This window comes from Podarcis vaucheri, assembly GCF_965113315.1.
Source record: "Podarcis vaucheri genome assembly, chromosome: 12".
In the NCBI taxonomy this organism is placed as follows: domain Eukaryota; kingdom Metazoa; phylum Chordata; class Lepidosauria; order Squamata; family Lacertidae; genus Podarcis; species Podarcis vaucheri.
The window spans coordinates 61,991,573-62,005,089 of NC_138750.1; the positions used below are offsets into that span (position 1 = coordinate 61,991,573).

At 50.3% G+C, this 13,517-nt stretch overlaps 1 protein-coding gene across 1 annotated transcript in view; it reads left to right on the plus strand.

The window, feature by feature from the left end:
- The window catches only part of PTPN23 (protein tyrosine phosphatase non-receptor type 23), a 61,450-nt gene that overhangs the window by 8,330 nt on the left and 39,603 nt on the right, over nt 1-13,517 (plus strand). Inside the window, exons 2-9 of the mRNA XM_082192142.1 lie at nt 1,289-1,363; nt 2,404-2,531; nt 5,371-5,447; nt 9,231-9,280; nt 9,693-9,824; nt 10,878-10,958; nt 11,409-11,540; nt 13,138-13,185. Coding sequence (XP_082048268.1) covers nt 1,289-1,363; nt 2,404-2,531; nt 5,371-5,447; nt 9,231-9,280; nt 9,693-9,824; nt 10,878-10,958; nt 11,409-11,540; nt 13,138-13,185 — 723 coding nt within the window. The remainder of the gene's footprint in view (nt 1-1,288; nt 1,364-2,403; nt 2,532-5,370; nt 5,448-9,230; nt 9,281-9,692; nt 9,825-10,877; nt 10,959-11,408; nt 11,541-13,137; nt 13,186-13,517) is intronic.

Consider the following 13,517-nt stretch of genomic DNA (forward strand, 5'->3'; position numbering starts at 1 on the left):
CATCTTTCCCAACGTCAGGGTCTTTTCCAGGGAGTCTTCTCTTCTCCTGAGGTGGCCAAAGTATTGGAGCCTCAGCTTCACGATCTGTCCTTCCAGTGACTCTTGAACTAGGGTTGCCATATTTCAAGAAGTGAAAACAGGACACAAAAGCTGTTGAGCTTTTTTTTTTTGGGGGGGGGAGCAAAGTTGTTGAGCAAAATCTCCAAAAAAGAGAGAGGAAGTTTTGCCCTATTTTTAAGGAAATTCGCCCAAATCTACACTTCTTAAATGGGTTACCATACGTCCGGGTTTTCCCGGACATTTCCGCAATTTTCCACCCGGATGCTGTTTACGATGGACGAGTCGCTGCTATGTCTGGCAAATTCTAGACATATGGTAGCCCTGTCTTGAACGCAGCTGATTATCTTGAGGTGCTCCAGGCCTGGGTTCAGGAGAGTCACCTGGTGATAAAGGAGAGGCAGGGCCTTCTTGGTGATGGCACCTCTGGAATACCCTCATCACCCTTGGGTGCTTCAGTACCCTCGGCCTCAGGTGGTTGTAGGGAGCTTGAAACACCTCTCAAATTTACCCAGTTATTTCCTGTGCTCCGATCTTCAAATGCCAGATTTTTGCTTTGTACACTGCTTGGTTGTGTTTCTAATATGCAGTTGTTTTCTGTTCGTTAATCTTGCTTTCATCTTGTTTTGCTTTAGAAAATTTTAATGAACGTTGTTGGTATTAATTTTATATAAAGGGCTTAGAGATCACATTCGCCCGGTGCACTACCAGCTGCACTGGCTCCTGGTGGAGTACAGGATCAGGTTCAAGGTTTTGACCTTTATAGCCCAATACGGCCTAGGACCCTCGTACCTACGGGACCACCTCTCCTGGTATGTCCTACCGAGGACCTTATGGTCTTCAAACAAAAACATCTTGGAGGTCCCAGGCCACAGGGAGGTTAGGCTGGCCTCAACCAGAGCCAGGGCTTTTTCAGCTGTGGCCCCGATCTGGTGGAACGCTCTGCCCCAAGAGACTAGGGCCCTGTTGGACTTGACATCTTTCCGCAGGGCCTGCAAGACAGAGCTGTTCCACCGGCACAGCCTGACCCCCTCCTTTGGCAATCCTCACAGAACTCTAGCCCAATGGCTGCCATCAATTTGATTTTGAATGAATTTTAGAATGCTGTGTTACTTTTATTGTTGTTAGCCGCTTCAGCTGGGGAGGGCGGGATATAAATAAATTATTATTATTATTATTATTATTATCAATGAATAAATGGGTGCATTTCCTTCCCTCCCCCACATGCTAGTTTGTCCTGAAGAACTATGGTGAAAATCCAGAGAACTACAATGAAGAGTTGAAGAAGCTGGAGCAGCTGAGGCAGGTGAGGACATGCGTGGTTCTCCTCCAACCCTCCTCTTCCTCTCGGTGATGGTGACGCGGGTTTACTTGGTTCACATGATGCAGTGCTGCCCACCAGGACCTTCAGGAGTCCGTAAGAGGGGAAACCGAGGCAGAGAGAAGCGGATTGGGGAGGCAGTCTTGCTTTAAAATCTTCATTTCTTTTAAAATACTTACATGCCACTTTTCTTCTGAGTTGGTGTTATTTATTGAATTTATTAGCCACTTTTCTACCAAGTTAACACAGAACAATTCACAATAAACAACAAAAAAAACCCACAGGACAAAGAAAACTCCAAAAGGCAGTCTTGTTTTTAAAAGGCTGGATTAGAACATCCCACCCTCTCAAAGAGGCCACAGATAGTTAAAAGCTGAAGGCCTGGAGAAAAAAATGTTTTTCCTTAGTGCCTAAAGATATGTAATGATGGTGCCAGGGGAAGCTCTCTGGGGAATGCTTTCCACAAGCAGGGAGCCACCACAGAAAAGGCCCTGTTCTCATGTTGCTATCCTCCACATGTCACATGAAGAAGGACCTCATGAGCTCCCGGTATATTTCCAAGCACGATTCAAAGTGTTGGTGCTGACATTTAAAGCCCTAAACGGCCTCGGTCCTATATACCTGAAGGAGAGTCTCCACCCCCATCGTTCAGCCCAGACACTGAGGTCCAGCGCCGAGGGCCTTCTGGCGGTTCCCTCACTGCGAGAAGCCAAGTTACAGGGAACCAGGCAGAGGGCCTTCTCGGTGGTGGCGCCCGCCCTGTGGAACGCTTTCCCATCAGATGTCAAAGCAATAAACAACTACCTGACATTCAGAAGACATCTTAAGGCAGCCCTGCTCAGGGAAGTTTTTAATGTGTGATATTTTAGTGTATTTTTGGTTTCTGTGGAAGCTGCCCAGAGTGGCTGGGGAAACCCAGCCAGATGGGCGGGGTACAAATAAATTATTATTATTATTATTATTATTATTATTATTATTATTATTATTATTAACCTGACTCCTGTCCCTTTCCTCTCCCCTCCCAGAACGCCGTCAACGTGCCCAGGGACTTCGAAGGCTGCAGCATCCTGCGCAAGTACTTTGGGCAGCTGCACTACCTGCAGAGCCGCATCCCGATGGGAGCAGAGCATGAAGCAGCCGTCCCCATTACCTGGTGAGCCAGCTGCAGGGGGAAGAGGCGATAGCTGAGGAGCTGAGCCTTGCCGCTTAGCAGAGCTGGCTTTGAGGTTAAGCCAAAACTGGAACAAGTGGGGTTGGGGCTTCTCCCGCTCTGCGCATGGACCACGGAGGGGACCCTCCACCGCAGTGTTTCTCAAATCTGGGTCTCCAGCTGCTGTTGGACTGCAGCTCCCATCTTCCCTGACCATTGGTCCTGCTGGCAAGGGATGATGGGAGTTGTAGTTCACAACAGCAGCTGGAGACCCAACACTGCTCTGCAACTTGGGTGCTCCCTGGAACGTAGCACATTCTCTCCTCTGGGTACAGTGCTGCCTCGCAAGACGAAAAGAATCCGTTCTGTGATTCTCTTCGTCTAGCAGTTTTTTTCGTCTTGCGAAGCCAGCCCATTGAAGGATTAGCGGATTAGCGCTATTAGCTGCTTTTAGCGGCTTATATCAGCTGATAAACAACTTAGCGGCTTAGAAAAAGGGGGGGAAAGGAAGAAAAAAACCAGCAGGAACTGGCAAGACATTGTCGTCTTGCGAAGCAAGCCCATAGGAGATTCGTTTTGTGAAGCACCTCCAAAACGGAAAACTCTTTCATCTAGCGAGTTTTCCGTCTTGCGAGGCATTCGTCTTGCGGGGCACCACTGTATTTCTTTCTATTTTGGAAGGGGAGCCCAAAGGGGAGGGGGGAAGGGTGCAGAGTAATGAAGCAATAGCAGAAATGGAGGACCTGGAAGGCTTGTTGGTTACGCCCCACCTCCACGGTTAGAGGCAGTACAGTGGTACCTCAGGTTAAGTACTTAATTTGTTCTGGAGGTCCGTACTTAACCTGAAACTGTTTTTAACCTGAAGCACCACTTTAGCTAATGGGACCTCCTGCTGCCGCTGCGCAATTTCTGTTCTCATCCTGAAGCAAAGTTCTTAACTTGAAGCACTGTTTCTGGGTTAGCGGCGTCTGTAACCTGAAGCATATGTAACCTGAAGCGTATGTAACCTGAGGTACCACTGTAATTCTCCTTGGTTCCAGTTTCTGGAAACCGCAGAAGCGGAGAGTTGCTCTTGTGTTCGAATCCTGCTTGCGGGTTCCTCACAGGCATCTGATTGGCCACTGTGAGAAGAGGATGCTGGACTCATTATTGAGGGGAAGTGCGTGGAACATGTCTCGGTGTTTCGATTTCTGGGAATGGAGTTGAGAGATGACCTTACCTGGAGAGAAAACAGCAAAGACCTGATGAAGGGAGCATAGCAGAGGTTACATTTTCTGGGAATCCTCCGGAAAAACAATCCCTCAAAGGACCTGTTGATGGCATCTGACCATTGTACTGTGGAGAGTGTATTAACTTATGGTCTGTGTGTGTGCTTTGGGAGCTGCACAGTCAGGGGAAAAACAATGCTGTCCAGGGTTGTAAAGACTGCAGAGAGAATAATTGGGTGCACTCTTCCCACCTTGGATCAAATCTGTGCTTCCAGGTGCCATAAGAAAGCTGCAGAGATAGCGCAGGATAGTGCACACCCCGGAAATGATCTCTTTCAGCTTCTGCCTTCTGGAAGAAGGGACAGGGTTATAAAGACTAGCTGCCTGAGAAACAGTTTCTATCCAAATGCGATTTTGGTTTTAAACGCAGTGTAAGGTAGTCTCTGTGTGAGTACCGTATTTTTCGCTCTATAGGACACACTTTTTCCCTTTCAAAAATGAAGGGGAAATGTGTGTGCGTCCTATGGAGCAAAGACGCCATAGCCCCACAACCCTCTCCCGGCTGGAGAGGTGACGCGCGGCTATGGCAGGAACCTCTACAGCCCCGTGTCACCTCTCCAGCCGGGAGAGCGCGCGCGCGGGGCTAAAGCAGCCCCCCGCGACCCTCTCCCGGCTGGAGAGGTGACGCGCGGCTATTGAGGCTCCTGCCATAGCCGCACGTCACCTCTAAAGCAGCCCCCCGCGACCCTCTCCCGGCTGGAGAGGTGACGCGCGGCTATGGCAGGAGCCTCTCCGCTGCGCCTTTCCGCTGCTCCCTGACCTGCTCTTTGGGGCTGGTGGTGGGGTTCCCCCCCGCCAGCCCCAAAGAGCAGGTCGAAAGGAACCTGAAGCCTGGAGAGCGAGAGGGGTCAGTCCAGGCTTCTAAGGTAGCCGCCTGAACGCACCTTATCATCGTCTGATCCAGCAGGGGTCTTCTCAAGCTGTGACCTTCTTGTTTGGCGATAAACAGCTTGGGGGAGATCAGCCTGTTGAGATTCATGAAAGAGTTTGCAGGAGAACTGGGATTTCAGAAGGGGGAGTGAATGGCTAGAGATGTGGAGGCTGTTGAAAAGAATAAGCTAGCAAGGTAGCAGTCTTAAAGACAGGAGTGGGGAAACCAGCCTCTGTCCGGGCTAGGAGCTTGAAGGAGATTTGAGAAGTGATAGGGATCAACTACAGAGATTTGGGAAGTGGGAATCGGTGGTGGGCGCGAGACGAAGCAGCATGTTTTCTTATTCCTCCTCCGGGGAGTTGGCAAGCACAGCAGCTCAGAGTTGTTTTCACGCAGGAGATGTGGCCCTTTTATGAGTCATGCGCCATCAGCCCAAAGGGGGCCCGTCCAGTTCGGCATCCTGTCCTCCCAGTGGCCAACTAGATGCCTGTGCAAAACTCGCATGCGGTACCCGATCACAAGATTCACTCTCCTCTCCTATGGCTGCCAACTCCAGCTCCATACACCCCAAGCAGGAAGGTGCTTTGTTGGGCTGGGCCTCCGGGCACCTATTCAGTGCCCCAAGTGGCCGCTTTGCTGGGAAAAGGCCCGTGCATTGGGACACGTTCCGCTCAGCCCCCGCAATGGCCCCCTCTGTTTGCAGGACCGAGATCTTCTCCGGCAAGACGGTGACGCACGAGGACATCAAATACGAGCAGGCCTGCATCCTGTATAATCTGGGTAAGGGCCGTTCGGCCAGCTGGACCTGTGACTGCATCTCTGTTTCCAGGAGGCGAAAGGGGCTTCGGGGAGGAATTGTTGGGATGTGTCCAAGGGAACGGGGGCATTTCGCAGGCCCCCAGCTGGCTCCAGCCCAGACGAACTCTGGTCCTTTGGAACAGCATCAAACAGCGACTCACAGCTTGAGCACGCCTTAACCAGCAGAGTGAATAACACGCAACAGAAGTGGCGGACAGAGGCATATGTAAAGCATATTTACAGGCAGTTTATTCAGTGTAGTTCAGGACAAAGGAAACATGTTTGCTCTCTTTCATGTCCAAGAGCAGGAAGCATAAGCAAAAGCTATACACAAACGGAAGTTCCCAGCAAGCTGTGCTGGAGAGTAAACAGTCATGTGACATACAACAATCATGTCTCTTCCTTTTAAGGTGGAACGGAACATCAGTAGCCTAACAGGAATGACTAAAGGATCATTCCATCAAAAAGTATATTCGCAGCAGCAGCCAAGGATGTTTTGCTGGCAAATAATCGGCAAGTCTTTCTTGGCTGATGGGGCGACAACCGTGTCTGCCTTTGCATCCACGAGTCTAGGCTGCTTCTGCATTCTCTGCCTCAGCCTTCCCCCAAGAAGGCGCCTTCCAGATGTTTTGGACTGTGACACCCATGAGCCCCAGGCAGCACAGCTGCTACGGGGGTAAAGACGGCTGCTTTAATGAAATTACTCTCAAAGAGAGGCTGGAGGCAGGAGCTAGTAGCGAGCCTCTTTTCGTCACTGCCTCTGGCTTCCCTTGTCATCCCCCAAGTCCTCTGGCACGTGGAGAGGGCTTGGGAGAAAGGCAAAGTTTGCTCTGACTTACTCTCCTAACAGCAGTGAAAGTGGGGGGTTGTTGGGGTGCCCCCCTTGCCAGTGAGCTGGAATGCGTACTTACCCTTTGGTAAGTGGATTTATGGGTGCTTGGCTGCACCTTTCTCTTAGGAGCGCTGGACCTCTGGAGCACGTCAGCCCCCCTCCCCCATCCTGCAGTATCTGTGCTAGGTTTTGTGCGACTAGCAGGGGAATTGTGGTTCAGCGCTGTGTCCTTTTGTCAGCAGAGACTGGTTCAAAAAGTGTGAGCGGCGTAGGGTGGAAGCTGAGAATATTAAGGGCATTTCCAGTGGTTGGAGGGGAACGCTCTGTGTTTAATTTACACTATTTGTGCAGGCCAGAGAGCAGCTCCTCCGGCTGCAGAACGTGGCTTACCATAGCTCAGAATCGGTGCACGCTTCTGTGTTTCTCAGAAGACCCCTTGCCAGTGGTCAGCAAATATTTTATCCAGGCGGCCACCTGTCCCAGCCCCAAATGAAAGATGGGCTCATTTCTGACCTTGTGCTAAGCTTTGGAAGCATTGAAATCAGAGTGATGACCACAGTCTTTGGTTGACTGCTAAGGCAAGTTACAATATAAGGATGGTTTTTTTGGGATGTGAATGTTGCTCTGCTCTAAGAAGCCACATGGTGCTGTCTAATACAGTGATTGTTTCTGATTTGCTTTGGATTTCTGTGCAATTCTGACATTCCTCACCTCACACAAAATCCTCACCTGGGTGAAGAGTAGCGCAGGCTAAAAAAACCATGACCTTCAGAACCCACAGATGCACCAGTGCTTTCCTACTGCCTGAGCCTCCTGCTCTGACGGTCCACGTTGCATTGCCTCCTAGAAGATTGGCTGCTTTGCGCCAGCCCGTCTGCAGCCAAGGAGACTTCAAAGCAGCCTTTTGCCAACCTGGTGCATTCCAGACCTTTTCGACCACAGCTCCCCTCAGCCCCAGCCATCCTTGGAAGTCGTGGTCCATAAGATCTGGAGGCCGCTGTTAGGATATAGTTCCGTTCCACCTTAAAAGGGAACAGGCTGTTGCGTGTCACATGCCTGTTTACTTCCAGCACTTGCTGGGAACTTCCGTTTGTATATAGCTTTTGTGTTACTGCTCTTTTGCTGGAGACGAAGGGAAGCAGACATGTTTTCCTTTGTTCCGGAACTATGCCGAATAAAATGTTGTACATTATGCTTGCACATCTCTCTGTCTGCCTCTTCTGCTGTCAGGTGATTTACACACACTGCTGACAGAGCATACACGAGTCTCTAAACTTATCTGAGGCTCGTGTCGCTGTTTGATGCTGTTCCAAGAGAGACCGGCTGCCGGCCGGTGGCTGGAGCCAGCTGGGGACCTGCCTGATGCCCCCGACTTCCTGGCAGTATCCCAACAGGTAAGAGGTCGGCAAACTCTGCTTCATTGAGTATCTTTGCATGTTTCTGTGTTTTGTCTTGTTGCCTGCCCTGAACCTTCCAGGACTGGGCAGGTTAGAAGTGCCCAGTACGTTTCCGAGCACAATTCAAAGGGTTGGTGCTGACCTTTAAAGCCCTAAACGGCCTCAAAGGTCCAGTATACCTGAAGGAGCATCTCCACCCCCATCGTTCTGCCTGGACACTGAGGTCCAGCTCCGAGGGCCTTCTGGCGGTTCCCTCATTGCGAGAAGCAAAGCTACAGGGAACCAGGCAGAGGGCCTTCTCGGTGGTGGCGCCTGCCCTGTGGAACGCCCTTCCAGCAGATGTCAAAGCGATAAACAACTACCTGACATTCAGAAGACATCTTAAGGCAGCCCTGTTCAGGGAAGTTTTTAACATGTCATATTTTACTGTATTTTTGGTTTTTATGGAAGCCGCCCAGAGTGGCTGGGGAGGCCCAGCCAGATGGGCGGGGTATAAATAATAAATTATTATTATTATTATTATTATTATAAGTGGCGATACTTTGAGACTCTCATCTAACGGGGTGGGGAGAGGCACCAAAATATTTAGAAGCCGCCTTCTGGACACCTGTGTGCTTGTCTGGCCTTGCCACGTTCTTTCTGGGAAAGGTCTGAGCTGGGTTGTAGAGAGCTTTTTGTGTAGCTCTGGGAGACAATAGAGGCCCTGTTCTTCCCGGCTGCGGCAGATCGTGGGCATGTCATCTCGCTCATCCCCTGCAGTGGGAATAGCCTGGTGGGAGGAGGGTTCAAGAAGCAGCTGCCTCTTGCCATGTCTGCTTGAAGGGGATGATTGGCCAAGGAGTCTGCTCTGAAAAGGGGTGTCTCTATTCCCAGCTCCTTGGCCCAGACTGCAAGGGCTTGAGAGCAGCCTCATTCCAATATTTACTGTATTTTTCACTCTATAAGACCACAAAGTGCACCTAGTTTTTGGAGGAGGAAAACAAGAAAAAAAATATTCTGAATCTCAGAAGCCAGAACAGCAAGAGGGATCGCTGCGCAGTGAAAGCAGCAATCCCTCTTGCTGTTCTGGCTTCTGGGATAGCTGTGCAGCCTGCATTCGCTCCATAAGACGCACACACATTTCCCCTTACTTTTTAGGAGGGAAAAAGTGAGTCTTATAGAGCAAAAAATACGGTAAATCTCTCAACCGTCAGAGCAACTGTGTACTTGGTCAATTTTCATTGGGGGACAGGTTCCCTGACATTACTGGAAAGATTGCCTCTTTCGCCTTTCGGACCACAGTTTTGAGGAGGAACATTGAGTTAAATTCTTCAGGGAAACAAATTTTTATTGGGCAGAATGCCTAGTTTCAGTAACCATGTTAACAGGGCAAAGTGTTTTTATTCTGTTGGATGTATCTTGCTCTGTTACGGCTTTTTGGCTGTGCAAATGAATAATAAAATACTCTCCGTAGTAGTAGGCAGGGGGAGACGGCCTGGGGAGCCGCTGCCTATTGGACGATGCCGCCACTCACCCTTTCCCTCTCTCCTCCTCCAGGCGCATTGCATTCCATGCTCGGAGCAATGGACAAAAGGGTATCCGAGGAGGTAAGGCTTTGGGCTTTCAGTTCCCCTCCTCGCCAGGTTAATAGCATCAAAGGCACCTCCAATTAGTATTTTGGGGCTTTAAAAAAAATATCCAGTTTTTTAAAGAGCTTAGTTAAAAGTCTCACCATCGTCAGCAGGGTTGCTTCCTACAAGCCCGCTGCATGAGGCAGTGCATTTATTTGCTTATTTATGTACGGTAATTTATTATTTTGCCTTCTTTGTTGTTGTGCCTTTTTTGTAAACCGCTTTGATTTTCTACAAGCAAACGGTATATATATATATTTTGAGAGAGAGAAATTCAGTCTGTGTGCCTTTGGGCTGATCTTCCTTGGGGGGTCTTCTAGCTGGGCTTGTTGAAAATGCAACTCTCTTCCCCCCCCCCCAAAAAAAACCAACCCATTCTGTCTTGCAGGGCATGAAGGTCTCCTGTACCCATTTCCAGTGTGCAGCGGGGGCGTTCGCTTACCTCCGGGACCACTTCCCTCATTCCTACAGCGTAGACATGAGCCATCAGATCCTTAACCTCAATATCAACCTCATGCTGGTAAGAGCTGGGGGGGGGCCGCGAGGGGAAGTTCCTCTGGCCTGCTCTACCCCTTGGTGAAGGTGCTGAGAATGGAAGGGGAGTCAAAGGGCCAACTAGTCCACTTGCAATGGCCAACCAGAAGCCCTAATAGGAAACCAGCAAGCAGGATTCGAACACAAGACCCTCTTTCACCCCTCCTGTGGCTTCCACTAACTGGTACCCAGAAGCACTTACTGCCTCCAGTTTCTGGAGTGTAGAGCCGAGCCATCGTGGCTAGTGGCCACAGACAGCTCTCTCCTCCCTGTATTTCCAAAGCGGAGGGCAGTTCAGAGCGACTCATTGTTCTAAACGGGCTGGCCGATTTTAAAACGTGCTTCCTATGTGATCTCCGCTCATGCGACAGTAGCTGCAGTGGACTGCTCTCTTGAGGTTACCTGCAGCCTTGCGTCCAAGGCTATAGAACACTGTAACTGAAAGCATCTTGTATGCCCCGCAGAGGACCTTAAGGTCCATGAATAACCATAGTTTAGAGGTCCCTGGCCCTAAGGAAGTCAGATTATCCTCCGCCAGGGCCAGGGCCGTCTCAGTGATGGTTCCGACCTGGTGGAATGCTCTGCTCCATGAGACCAGGGCCCTGCAGAATTTAACTTCCTTCTGCAGGGCCTCTAAGACAGAGCTATTCCGCCTGGCTTTCAATTTGAACTTAGCCTGATCTTTTATTCCCCTTCCTTCCCTCCCCCTCCCCTTTTTATGAAGATTACCCGCTCTGGGATCCCACAGCTAATTCTCCCCTGGTCTCCTTGCTGGCCCAGATAGGACTAATTTAGCCAGCTAGCCCTGACGATCATCTGATGTTTATTGGCTAGATTTCCCCCCAAATTGATTTTTGAATTCTGAATTTATTGTTATTCACGTCTTATACTGTATTTTATGCTTTTGGTTGCATCAATTAAGTGTTTTAAATTTGTTGTTAACCTCCCTGAGCCCGGTTTTCTGAACTGGGAAGGGCGGCATATAACTAAAAATTTATTATTATTATTATTTATTTCTTCGTCACCTACATGTCTAAAGGGCCAGGCCCAGGAGTGCCTTCTGGAGAAATCGATGCTGGACAACCGGAAGAGCTTCCTAGTGGCCAGGATCAGTGCCCAGGTGAGCAGTTTGGGAGCCTTGAACTTGGGTGACCAGTGCCTGAAAAGTGTCTTCCCCCTGAGCCTGGGGCAGGTTAGCGCCTTCTTCTAAAGCAGCCAGGTGCATTTTTTGCTGTGCAGTTAGGTTTGCTTGACAGGCCTGTCCCACATGCCCTCCCCGATGGAGCTGTAGAATCAGACGAGACCCCCAAAGGCCATCTAGCCCAACCCCCTACAATGCAGGAATCCCAGCTCAAGAATCCCCGACAGATGCCCATCCAAATTCTCCATTAAAACCTCCAGCGAAAGAGAGTCCACTTACCTTTAGAAAGTTATTCCAATGTTCATATGGGTTCTCCTTTCTCGTGGTACGCATCCGTCAGTTCGGCTCCTGCAGTGGGGAAAATTTGTCAGCGTCTAAAGCAGCAATCATTCAGAACCTTTCCTGCCCTCCCCAAATTCCCTTCCCAAGGTGGTGGATTACTACAAAGAAGCGTGTCGAGCCTTGGAGAACTCTGAAACAGCCTCCCTGCTGGGGAAGATTCAGAAGGACTGGAAGAAGCTGGTGCAGATGAAGATCTACTATTTCGCTGCCGTGGCCCATGTGAGTATCCTGGGGGGACCCTGCTCCGGTGAGCTGGGCTTCACCCAACATGACCTCCCCACACTTCATCCTTTGGTTAGATAAAAGTAAAGGGACCCCTGACCGTTAGGTCCAGTTGTGGCCGACTCTGGGGTTGTGGCGCTCATCTCGCTTTATTGGCCGAGGGAGCCGGCGTACAGCTTCCGGGTCATGTGGCCAGCATGACGAAGCTGCTTCTGGCGAACCAGAGCAGCGCACGGAAATGCCGTTTACCTTCCCGCCAGAGTGGTACCTATTTATCTACTTGCACTGGTGTGATTTCGAGCTGCTGGGTTGGCAGGAGCAGGGACCGAGCAACGGGAGCTCACCCCATCATGGGGATTCGAACCGCCGACCTTCTGACCGGCAAGTCCTAGGCTCTGTGGTTTAACCCACAGCTCCACCCGCGTCCCTTGGTTAGATAAGATAAAACTTTATTCGCATTAGCCAATGGCCATAGCAACAGTAAAACATTACAGTATACGCAGAAAAGGAACTTTGATATAAGAGCACAATTCAAAGTCCTGAATCAGCCGTCAGTTAGTGGCCCTTATTCTGATTGCCCCTGCTATGAACCTAGCGGCGGTAATTAATTAATACGTTTGTGCAGATATGGGGCCAGAGATTCAAAATGGAGAGGTGGAAAATAAACATACCCTCCCTGCCCGCAGACTGTCTCGCCAGAGTGGTGCATGCTCTTGTTATCTCCCGCTTGGACTACTGCAATGTGCTCTACATGGGGCTACCTTTGAAGGTGACCCGGAAACTACAACTAATCCAGAACGCGGCAGCTAGACTGGTGACTGGGAGCGGCTGCCAAGACCACATAACACCAGTCTTGTAAGACCTACATTGGCTCCCAGTACGTTTCCGAGCACAATTCAAAGTGTTGATGATGACCTTGAAAGCCCTAAACGGCCTCGGTCCAGTAGACCTGAAGGAGCGTCTCCACCCCCATCGTTTTGCCCGGACACTGAGGTCCAGCGCTGAGGGCCTTCTGGCGGTTCCCTCACTGCAAGAAGCCAAGTTACAGGGAACCAGGCAGAGGGCCTTCTCGGTAGTGGTGCCTCTCCTATGAAACACCCTCCCACCAGATGTCAAAGAGAAAAACAACTACCAGACTTTTAGAAGACATCTGAAGGCAGCCCTGTTTAGGGAAGCGTTTAATTTTTAATACATTATTGTATTTTAATATTTTGTTGGAAGCCACCCAGAGTGGCTGGAAAAGCCCAGCCAGATTCGCGGGGTACAAATAATTTATTTATTATTATTATTATCCTTTGGTTTGTGTTGGAACCTGAAGGCTCTTATTGGCTCTGTCGTCTCAACCCTCACCGGGATGGGAGCACTGGAATGAGGCTTTAGGGGAAGAACTCGCCTGTCTGTTCCTCCCAGCCCCTTCTGTCTGTGGGGTTGTGCGTGTGGGTTGAGCTTTTGATTTCAGCTTCCTGCGCGAGGGATGAGGGTTTGTGGGGCGGATGGAGGCGATGCCAGATTGTGAGGTGGTGCCTGGGACCAACCCAGGGGTGCTGTGTCTGGCTGGCTGCTACAAGAACTGCGATTCTTCTCTGTCTTTCAGTTGCACATGGGTAAGCAGGCGGAGGAGCAGCAGAAGTACGGCGAGAGGGTAAGCCTGTTTGCTTCCAAAGTTCTGGGGTGGGTGGAGAACTCACAGACTGCTTGCCGCGGTCAATCTCCTGGTTGATGAGAGGCGGAAAGGTAGCCAACTTCAAATACCTGAAGGGCTGTCACGTGGGCGAGGGAGCAGGCTTGTTTCCCGCTGCTCCAGGGAGTGGGAGTGGAACCAGCCGTTTCAAATGACGAGGAAGGAGACTCCGACTCAATATTAGGAAGAATTGACAGCAGGAGCCGTTTGACAGTGGAACAGGCTCCCTCGGAAAGTGGCAGGCTCTCCTCCTTTGGAGGTCTTTAAACAGAGGTTCTCTGGCCATCTGTCAG